The following is a 10,078-nucleotide window of genomic DNA, read 5'->3' as shown; positions in this document are numbered from 1 at the left end:
CCATTCTATATGTTTTTCTTACCACCTGTATGAATATCATCATTGTGGATGAGTTGTCATTTCTCCTTTCCAAGAGGTTTCTCCTCTTCAAATCGAAACTTTATTAATTTTGATGGTATCCACAATTTTTCTTCTCCTGTGGAAACGAGCAAAACCCCTTCCCCAACGTAGCACATCTCCTGGCTTCCATTGAGAGGTCAGCACATCTTTGAAATAAATTGGTTGATTTAGTTCAGCAGAGGAAAAAACTTACAGATCACCGTCCCAGACAACAGCCCTCTGCAAAACCAGGAAGGTAGTCTAGTCGCCAGCGGAGCAGGTGAAGAGAGAGAGAGCGGAGGGAAGTAGCCGCTTTTTTTTAAAGAGAGAGACCACGCCCCAATGGGCTGGTATCTCAGCAGCTATTGGTTGGAGGAGCGGAAGGACCTCCTGCAACAACCATGTGTGGGTACTAGAAATCAGACCGAGCTTCTCTTGGAAGAGCAGCCAGGGCTATTAACCACTAAACCCTCTCTTTAGCCTCTACAAAAGTATTTTTTAAAACTATGTAGTGTTTGATTCTGCCATGTAATATACTTAGAATATTACTAAGGGTGATTTGTGTGTATAGTGCTTATGTTCCGTGTTGAAATTCTGAACTTTTCTGATTCTTGTCATTTTTAGCATCTGTAATTATGAACTGAGAGGAATTGGCTCCAGTGTCAAGGTTGGGTTTTAGATGAGGGATTAAAAAGCAACATGTTTTTTTTTTCGTTGTTGTTGTTTAAAAAGACATACTAATTTCTGACCTCTACATGAATATACAGAAGAAAATACAAACAAACAAATAAATAAGTACAACTTCTTGAGGGTCCTGTGTAGAGCAAGCTCCTTTTGATCTCAACAAGTTGGGTTCAGTATTACTCTCCTTGCAGTCAGTCCTATAACACAATTCCTCCAACTCCATGAGTATCAGTGGTTTGCCTTTACAGCTTCTTGCACGTCAGCCTGCCTCTTACCCTAATTTTCCAGATTGAACTCAGTGCACTCTACATTGATTGTGGAGTTGGTTCTACTCCCTTAGTCATCAGCCTTTCTTCTTTAAAAACCAGTGAGTGATGTGCATGCATGAATCTTTAATGCCTTAAACAGCTCACTTTTCTCTCTTATTCAGAATGGCACCAAACCTCCACTGGATGAAGATGTAAATTTGGAAGCAATTGCCAATGACCTTCGTTGCAATTGCTATACGTGAGTATTTAAGTCTCTGGTCTCTTATACTCCTCTGGAGTATAGTTTCTTCATCAACAGGAAAGAAAAAGATGCCCATTTCTTAGGTTGGAAAAACTAATGAGGTTTCCTGTGTAGCACCTTATGTAGTGTCTGTCTGATTCTTGCTGCTTCCTTCTCAGAAGACAGCTTACCTGTGCGTTTGGATGCTAAATTCCTGACATAGATTGTTCCTGTTGGTACTCAAGCGTCCCTGGCCACATTGTTACCCTTCACTGTTAGTTCTGCTTTCAGAATATGTAAAGCATATGCCTTTCACTAGATAGCATGTTCTTTAAGTACATCTGCACAGTGGAGGTTAATCTGCATACATGTGCACATTGAGCCTGCAACAACAGCATGACACCTGATATTTCTATCATATTAAAGCCCTGTTGTTTGTCCCTAACATCTTTGGTACTTAGTATTTGCCCCTAGAGCAAGGGTCAGATAATACTGGACTTCCCACAAAAAGTAAGGTGAGTCAGTGTTTCCGTCGTTGAGGGCTTCAGCGCTGTTGATCAGCAGTGTAAACTAACTTCCAAGAGCTAGTCGTTGTTGAAATAGGAGCAGGAGCGGCGGCAGGGCTGCGTCCCCGGCACCCGGCCGCCCACATGGCTAGCTTATGCCCCGAAATAATTACACGGAAACTGTATTCTTTCAAACACTGCCTGGCCCGGCTAGGTCCAACTTCTTATTGGCTAGCTCTTATATATTGTTCTAACCCATTTCTAATATTCTATGTAGCCCATGAGCTGGCTTACCAGGGAGGATCTTAACCTGCGTCTGTCTGGAGCGGGAGAATCATGGCGACTCACTCACTAAGCTTCTTTCTCCCAGAATTCTCTTCTGTTTTCTTCACCCACCTAAGGGTGGGCCTATCAAGGGGCCTAGGCAGTTTCTTTATTAATAAGAAATCACTCCCACATCAAGTCGTGAATGGTAACATAGACACTTGATTACTTGATACCTGGAAATGATGTTTTGTTAGAAAGAATTTTTGTGGATCATGTTAAAGCTGAGTGTAGGAAAGCTCCAGGCAACACTGATGTTTCATTGCCTTCTTAGGACTCTGCTGACCCAACCTGTGATTATTACTTGGAATAATGATATAAAGAAACTTTGTGTGTTGGGGGGTGTACACATTCATCCAGGTGTACAAGTGCCTGTGGGGGTCAGAGAACCTTAGGTGCTTGGGTGTTGTTCCTCAGCCTCCTTGTTATTTGAGACAGGGTGGGTTTTGGTTTTGTTGTTGTTTTGTTTTATTTATTTGTTTGTTTGTTTATTTATTTATTTTGGTTTTTCGAGACAGGGTTTCTCTGTGGTTTTGGAGCCTGTCCTGGAACTAGCTCTTGTAGACCAGGCTGGTCTCGAACTCACAGAGATCCGCCTGCCTCTGCCTCCCAAGTGTTGGGATTACAGGCGTGCGCCACCACCGCTCGGCCTTGTTGGGAGCCTATGCCTATTAGACTGAGCTGACTGAGCTCATCAGTGAACACCAGTGATCTGCCAGTCTGCCTTTGACTGGGTTTCTTTTTCCTTTCCTTCTTCTTTCTTCTTCTTTTCCTTTTTTTTTTTTTTTTTTTTTTAATGTAGTTTCCATGAATTGAATTCAGGTCATTGTACCGTAGCCACTGGGTAGATGTTTTATATCAACATTAATATCTATGGCTAAGTTTTATTTTTCATTGTATCATACTTTCTACAAATTCCTTTCTTTTAAAGGTTAAAAGTTCTCTAAATGAAAGCTAAAAGCTTTTTCCTGCTGTTCCTAGTCAGTTTGTCCCACCTTCATTCATTGCTTTTTCCTCATTGTTAAGTATATTATAATTGAGCATCTTTTAGAATACCTAAGAATGCCTAAGAACATGTCTTTTATTACAGGGGTGCAGACCTCTCTGCTTTGGTACGAGAAGCTTCTCTCTGTGCCCTGAGACAAGAGATGACCGGACAGAGGAGTGCGATTGGAACAGGTATGAGGCTCTTTGGGGTCTCTCCATTGTATCAGTCTGGATATTTAACAGCCCTGCTGCCTTTCAGGTGTTGTTTTTCTAGCATTTTGTAAAACAGTATGTAATAAAGATGCCTGTTGGATGAGACCTTTAGAAACTGCAGTGGAATATTATGTACACTCGATGTGATAGTCGTTATTTAGTCCCTCTTAATAAGCAGATTGTATTCTGTCAGTATACACAAGTGATTAGATAGAGGCAAATGTGTTTGTTCACTGCCATTATCATGAGTGTGCTTCTTAACAATTTGGAAAATCTTAATTCTTTTACTAAAATACAACCCACTTGCCTGTTAAAATTCAACCGAAATTGTAAAGATTAAGAAATACCTAATTTTTCATATATCAAGATTTTCCTTTGAAGTATAAAATCAGATGACAACTTTTATCACTCAGTGACAGAAATTTTCTTAGCATGTGCAATGCTCAGGATTCTTTTCCTAGCACCACAAAAGCCAGGAAGTCCAAAGACAAAATCCATGTATTCTCTTATGGATGATATGGTCCCTTTTCAACACATTTGTTGTTTACTTCACATTTTAATAGTATTTTAGGTGTTACTATTTGGGTATGTGTGGCCTAAAAAGATTGATTTGTGACCTGTATTCCAGCAATGCCTAGTACAGAAGTAGCCCTTACTCTGTCTGGGTGTCTCTGAGTGCTTTGTAGTGTACAGATGTGTTCTCATGGGAACTTCAAGTGTGTACTTGAATTTAAAAGTCTCCTTTTAAACGTGTGTGTTTGTGTCTGTGGTGGTCAGGTTTGGGAAAAATGTACTCATGAATGTAGGTACCCTCAGAGATCACAGGGGCATTAAGATCCCCTGGGACTGGAGTTATAGGTGGTTGTGAGTCCCCTGACATGGGTACTGGGAACTGAATTCAGGTCTTCTGTAAGAGCAGTGTGCACTCTTAATCCTGAGCCACCTCTCCTGCTCCACTTGCATGAATCTTAAAGCTAAATATTGTTACAGCAACGTAGGCTTAGCATACATAGATTTATTGACACACTTGCATATATTTATTAGGGTATTTTTGGGGGTGTTTTTGATTTTTGTTTACTAGATAATGTTAAGATTCAGTTATCGAAACTTCTTTTTTTTAGAAACTACATTCTGTTCCTTTTGGAAATTATTGATGATAGGCAAACTTAGAATATTTTATGGAAAAAATCAGAGCTTCGTTTGGTTGTGTACCTGTAATCTTAATGTTAAAGAAGCCAAAGCAGAAGGGTCTTAAGTTCATGGGTCACATGATATCTGTTATATCTTCCTTGCTCCCACCTCCCACGCCACCAATTCCAAAATCATGTATGCTACTTTGTAAGCTGAATCTTACCACTTTCTTAGGGCATATTGGTGACTACAAGTTAGCAGGTCTTTTCTCATGTATTGGAGTTGCTACTCAATTTTCTGGTTGTTGCTTATATGCACATATAACGAATTCTGCCATATCTGCTTTGCTGTGGCTTTCATTTTTAGCTCCCTGGCCTTTAGAGACTTTGTACCCTTGCCCAAACCATATCTAACCCTGCTATCTAACTGATCATGTAGTACTTTGTTTTAGGTAACTCGGTTATCCTAATATCTATTTACTATTTTGAGTGTAAATTGTTATCACTTAAGTTGTCTTGTTAACATTGTAAACCAAGTTATATTTTAACATTTAGCTATTTTATCACTTAACCTTATAAAAATTACAACCCTTTCTAATCCAGTTTTGTGATGTACATGTCTACCCTTAGTATTTTTATCTTAGAGAACATCTAGCCTTTGTTTCTCAGTAGTGTGATTTTGTGTTCAAGAATATACCCTAGGGTAATAATACAGGTTGCTGGTTATTTCTAGTTCTATTGGCCATCTCTACTTAAAATCTCTTATCGATTCTACCTGAGACCACACTGGCCATTTTTGACAGTGTGAGCAGCCTTCACAGCTGTTTTTCTTCCATCCCAGTGTCCCTAAGAGACAGAGTGATTCCCAGCAGTCCTGTTTCCCCAGAGGAATGGAGAGATTCTCATTGAGGCAGGGCTGGGGAGGGGCATATGTAAATGTGCTTGAATAGGTTCTACCGGATCACCCAGCTCAGTCTTTCAAGTTAATGGGCTATACTGAGGTGTGTAATTGTGCCTTCCTCCACAGGTGAGCTCAAGGTCAGCCATAAGCATTTTGAAGAAGCTTTCAGGAAAGTAAAGCCATCTATATCTGTAAAGGTGAGAAACTTTCCTCAGTGTCTTGAAAAGAGGACGGAAATTACATCTGTGAATAGGAACTTAGAAATTTTATTAATTTATTTTTTATTGAGCAGTGGTCTCTTTTTATATCCTAAGTTAGCCTCAAACTCATGAGCCTCCTACTTCAGCCTTCCAAGTGGCAGAATTACAGACATGTGCCACAAAACTCTTTGATGGGCACATATAATAGCAGGCCAAAACCTTAACTGTCGTATTGTGAAATGGTATAGCTACTTGAACAAAACATCTCTCAAGTTTATTATTAAATAAAAAGCTTAGGAATTGTATCTTCCTCTCATGTGGACTGTAGGATTGAACTCGGGTTGTTGGTCTGGCAGTAAGCGCTTTCATCTTCTGAACCGTCTTGCTGGCCCCAGGATATATTCTAAATAGCTGGAAGTAAATAGAACACATTGTAAGTTTTCCCTTGGGATAAATAGGTAGGAGTAGCATTGCCATCTAACTCTGGAGGAGGTCAATGTGGCGACAGTGACCTACTGCATACCTACTGGACTGACAGGGAGTTGAGGATGTGAGATGCTAGATGTCTCATATTTTGTACTGGAAGCTGGAACAGTCACATTGGGAGCCATTCTGGCAGTTTCTTGGAGTGTTAACACACTTTAGAAGCGTTTACTCTTGTCTCCTGTTTCCCTCCGGACTCAGGGTAGCTTACAGGTCAGTGTCTCCTGGCCTGGTTTGCAAACTTCCTGGACAATGATGGAGGTTGTGGCGCATCTTAGAAGGGAGCATGTGGAGACTCAGGATGCAGGGGCAAGGCAGAATCACTGGGTCCACCGCTGGGGCTTCTGTAACCAGTGCCGTAGATGAGAATCGTAAACAGTAGAGATTGTGTTGTCTCCCTGGTCTCAAGTAGACGTCTGAGATCAAGGTGCTGTCTTGTCAGAGTTCTGAGGTTTCTGTCCCGCAGGTGTCGTCTTCGTCCTGTCTTCACATGTCCTTCGTTGTGCATTCTGTGTGCAAACTTCCTCTTGTACAATAACCACCTCTGCAGAAACCCTGTCTGCGGGGGCAACCACACGCTGAGGTCTTAGGGGCTAGGGCTTCAATATAGAAGTTTGCTGGTCACACGTCTTACCCCATAACTGATTGGTCAGCACTATGTGGTGTTTTCTGTCCTCACAGGATCAAATGATGTATGAAGCTCTGCAGAGGTCCCTCAGTCAGTGACGTTTGCAGTACCTGGCATAGAGGTCTCCAGTCATGCAACTCACCAAGAACCACCCTTACTCTAAGGGTCTGTTCTCAGCCTGACACAGATGACTTCATTGTAAGCATTTTATTTTCAAATTATTGAGACCCAACTGGAGGAGATGATGTTTCCCATCTGACCAACTTTGTGGAAAAACTACCTACCTCTTCATTAAGAAAAAGAAAGAAAAGGGGACTGATAAAGCCTTTTTCAAATAAAATTTTATTTTGAAATATCTTGATCATATGTAAAGTTACAAAAAACTTTTCCTGAGAAGTGGTCACCTCACTCCTCATCACCCCAGATACACATTCATGTAGGTTTTCTGTAAACCAGGATATTTTCCTATATAACCAACTGGTCAAGAACACTGACACATTGCTACTATTATCTAGTTCCAGCCGTCTTTCTCAGCTGCTCTCATGTCATTCCTAGGACAAGGGTCTAAATTAGCTATTCCAGTGTGTTAAGTCTTCTAGTTCCCTTACATAGTTTCCAACAGTGTCTTTCTTCTTATTGGGTTTTGGTTTGGAAACAGTTTGTATGTATCCTTGACTTGCCTGAAATTTATATTTAGCATAGGCTGGCCTCCGCCTCCTAAGTGTTCTGTGTGCCCCCAAAGTCTTTTGGAGTTCATAGGTCAGTGATTGGGTTCACTTAGTTTGCACCTTTTTGAAGATAGAGTAATAAACTGCACTGTCTTGGGTGGTAATGTAATTTCAGTGTCACTTACATCACTCTGGTCACCTGATTCAAGTGCTTCTGATAGGCTTCTTTTGTAGGGAGGTGTTTTCACCTCTCACACATGCATTCCACCCTCACAAGATTCAGAGTATAATTTTTTTTAATTTACCATTCATTTTCATGATTTGATTTTCAGATTGTCTCAGACTGTGTCTTTAGTGGATTTCTAAGATGTTTTGTAAATGATTTTGTATCATGATTATTTCATCAAACCATTTAATTGTTGCTGTCTAAAACAGGTCTAATTACTTCATTTTCTTCCTAAGTTTTTATTCTATCTCATTGTACAAAGTCTTTGAGATTACTTTTAAGAATGTTATTGATGGGGCTGGAGAAATGACTTAGTAATTAAGAGTACATAGTGCCCTTTTAGAGGACCACGTGTGATTCCCAGCTCTTACATAAGCAGCTCAAAACTGCCTGTACTCCCAGCTCCAGGAGATCCTACACCTCCGGCTTCCATAGGCACCTGTGCTCGCGTACATGCAAACTCCCCCCCAACACACACTTTTTAAAAATATATATATATTTTTTTATAAAAAAAAAAAAAAGAGATTGATAATGTGTTGACAAGATGGCCCAGCAGGTAAAGGCACTTGCTACCAAGCCACACAACCTGATTTTGATCCTGGAGACCCACATGGTAGAAAGAAAGAACTAAGTCCTGAAAGTTGTACTCTGACCTCTGTGGGTGTGTCTCTCACACATATATATAAATATGTAAATTGGAAAAATATGACTGAAATAAAATCATGTTTACAAAGGTCAACAAGACTCCTTTTTCTTGACTTCCGAGAGGTTTGCAGGTACTAAACAAAATGACACTATTCAATGAAGGACATAAAGGAGAACGATATTAGATCCCAGGAGACCAACGGAGACTAGAAGAAAAAACAAACCAGGATCAGTAGAGGTAGATAATTGAGGATGAGCGGGAAATTAGTAAATGCCAGAAAGCCTTAAACAGTAAACCTGAGCAGTTGAGTCTGACGCTGTACTTACTACATGCCCAAAAGAAAACACCACCTGGCATATCAGAGGTCTTCTGATAACCAAATGCTGGGTCCAAGCACATTCTACTTGTGGTAGCCTAGACATAAATGCAGACCATATAAGGGCTGTGGCACAAGTTGAACAGAAGTTAGTTACTGAGCAGAAAGTAGATTCCAGCATTTCTGCAAATGACATTTTTGAACATCCTCTGTATACTGCTTGACACTCCTATGTGTTCTTATGGTGTTCTCAACTCAGTGAGGTCTGTTGACATCCTATTTTTTATATCATTTTATAAAAATGAAGATTGAGATTTTTCTAATACTACAGCCTAATAGTCTGGCTATCTAACTGCTGAAGAAGATCCATCCTGTTTAGAAACATCTGGAATTGCATCTATTGTCCTCACCAAAGATTTAGCCATCTTAAATACATTTTGTAGCCAAATACGGTGTTACATGCCTTTAATCCCAGCACTTGGAGGTAGACGGATGGATCTCCCAGTTCTAGACCAGCAAAGACTGTATTATGAAACTGTCTTTTGTAAAAAAAAAAAAAAAAAGTACATTTTTGTGTCAGACGCTGCTGACATGATGAAGGAGCAACCTCAGAAGAACTTTTTTGCCTAATTTGGTGTGGGCCAGATACTGCTAATTGTTCCTTGATACCCATTGTAATTTCCTTTCCCTTTTGTTAAGAAGAGCCTAGAAACCTGGGGTTAGTGAAGTTGTGGGTCGCAGAAGAGAGCATACTACCACCACATAGACTAGCATAACCCCTACTGCATTCTGGAGCATACTCTCAGATAAGTATAGCTCTCACCCCACATCCAAGAAGCTTCTCTTTGCATAGTGCAAAGATTAACTTGTTTGGTTCCCAACCCCAGCAGATACATCTACAGCACAACTCCTGAACCCAAGGCTCAGGGAATAGCAAGGAAGAGAGAGTGGAAGATTGTTAAGAGCCAGAAGATCAGAAGTCTGCTGTGAGATTGTGTCTCCTAGACAGAAAGAGAGAGTGTGAGAACAGTGGGCATGCACCTTTTGGTACTCAAAGCCAAGCCCAACCTTGTCCAGCCTCTCAAAAGCCATTGGCTGAAGGAGGCTTCCCCATCACCTCCCCCTTTTGTCTAAATAAGAGGGTTCCAAACCCAATACAAAACTATATACTTGAAGAACAGATAGCAAATATAAAAATTAGAATTACAATCAGCATAAACTATTAAGCAAGAAACATATGCTAAATATTTTAATAATTATTTTATCCTAAGGCATCAAAGTCTTATTAGAAATGGCTTGGCTAAATCATAAGAGGGAAGTAACTACAACTATCTAGTCTTCAACCCCATTGAAGACCTGAGAAGGGAGATAATATTACTTGAGTAGGCAGAAAGTACAATCAAAATATGAAGTAGATGACAGAGAGACAACTGACTACCTGGGCAATCACCCAAAGTCTCAATTGTACCATTGGAACAACTAACTTTGGCTAAGGTCTAGAGTAACTGACAGACCATTTTTATTTTTATTTATTTTTATTTTTGGTTTTTCGAGACAGGGTTTCTCTGTGGCTTTGGAGCCTGTCCTGGAACTATCTCTGTAGACCAGGCTGGTCTCGAACTCACAGAGATCCGCCTG

The 10,078-nt window shown here is 40.4% G+C and overlaps 1 protein-coding gene across 5 annotated transcripts in view; it reads left to right on the top strand.

The window, feature by feature from the left end:
• The window catches only part of Nvl (nuclear VCP like), a 48,144-nt gene extending 40,165 nt beyond the window's left edge, over positions 1-7,979 (top strand). For all 5 annotated transcript variants that reach the window (XM_050142840.1, XM_050142839.1, XM_050142838.1 and 2 more), the window contains 4 exons: positions 1,154-1,230; positions 3,133-3,221; positions 5,400-5,470; positions 6,638-7,979. In XM_050142840.1, coding sequence (XP_049998797.1) covers positions 1,154-1,230; positions 3,133-3,221; positions 5,400-5,470; positions 6,638-6,682 — 282 coding nt within the window. In that variant the 3' untranslated portion in view covers positions 6,683-7,979. The remainder of the gene's footprint in view (positions 1-1,153; positions 1,231-3,132; positions 3,222-5,399; positions 5,471-6,637) is intronic.
• Positions 7,980-10,078: the final 2,099 nt, after the last annotated feature.

This window comes from Alexandromys fortis, unplaced genomic scaffold (assembly GCF_014885135.2).
Source record: "Alexandromys fortis isolate MF-2015 unplaced genomic scaffold, M_Fortis_MF-2015_v1.1 scaffold_51, whole genome shotgun sequence".
Lineage (NCBI taxonomy): Eukaryota > Metazoa > Chordata > Mammalia > Rodentia > Cricetidae > Alexandromys > Alexandromys fortis.
Note: the sequence above shows the minus strand (reverse complement) of the source record. Positions and strands in the feature narration are given on the sequence as shown.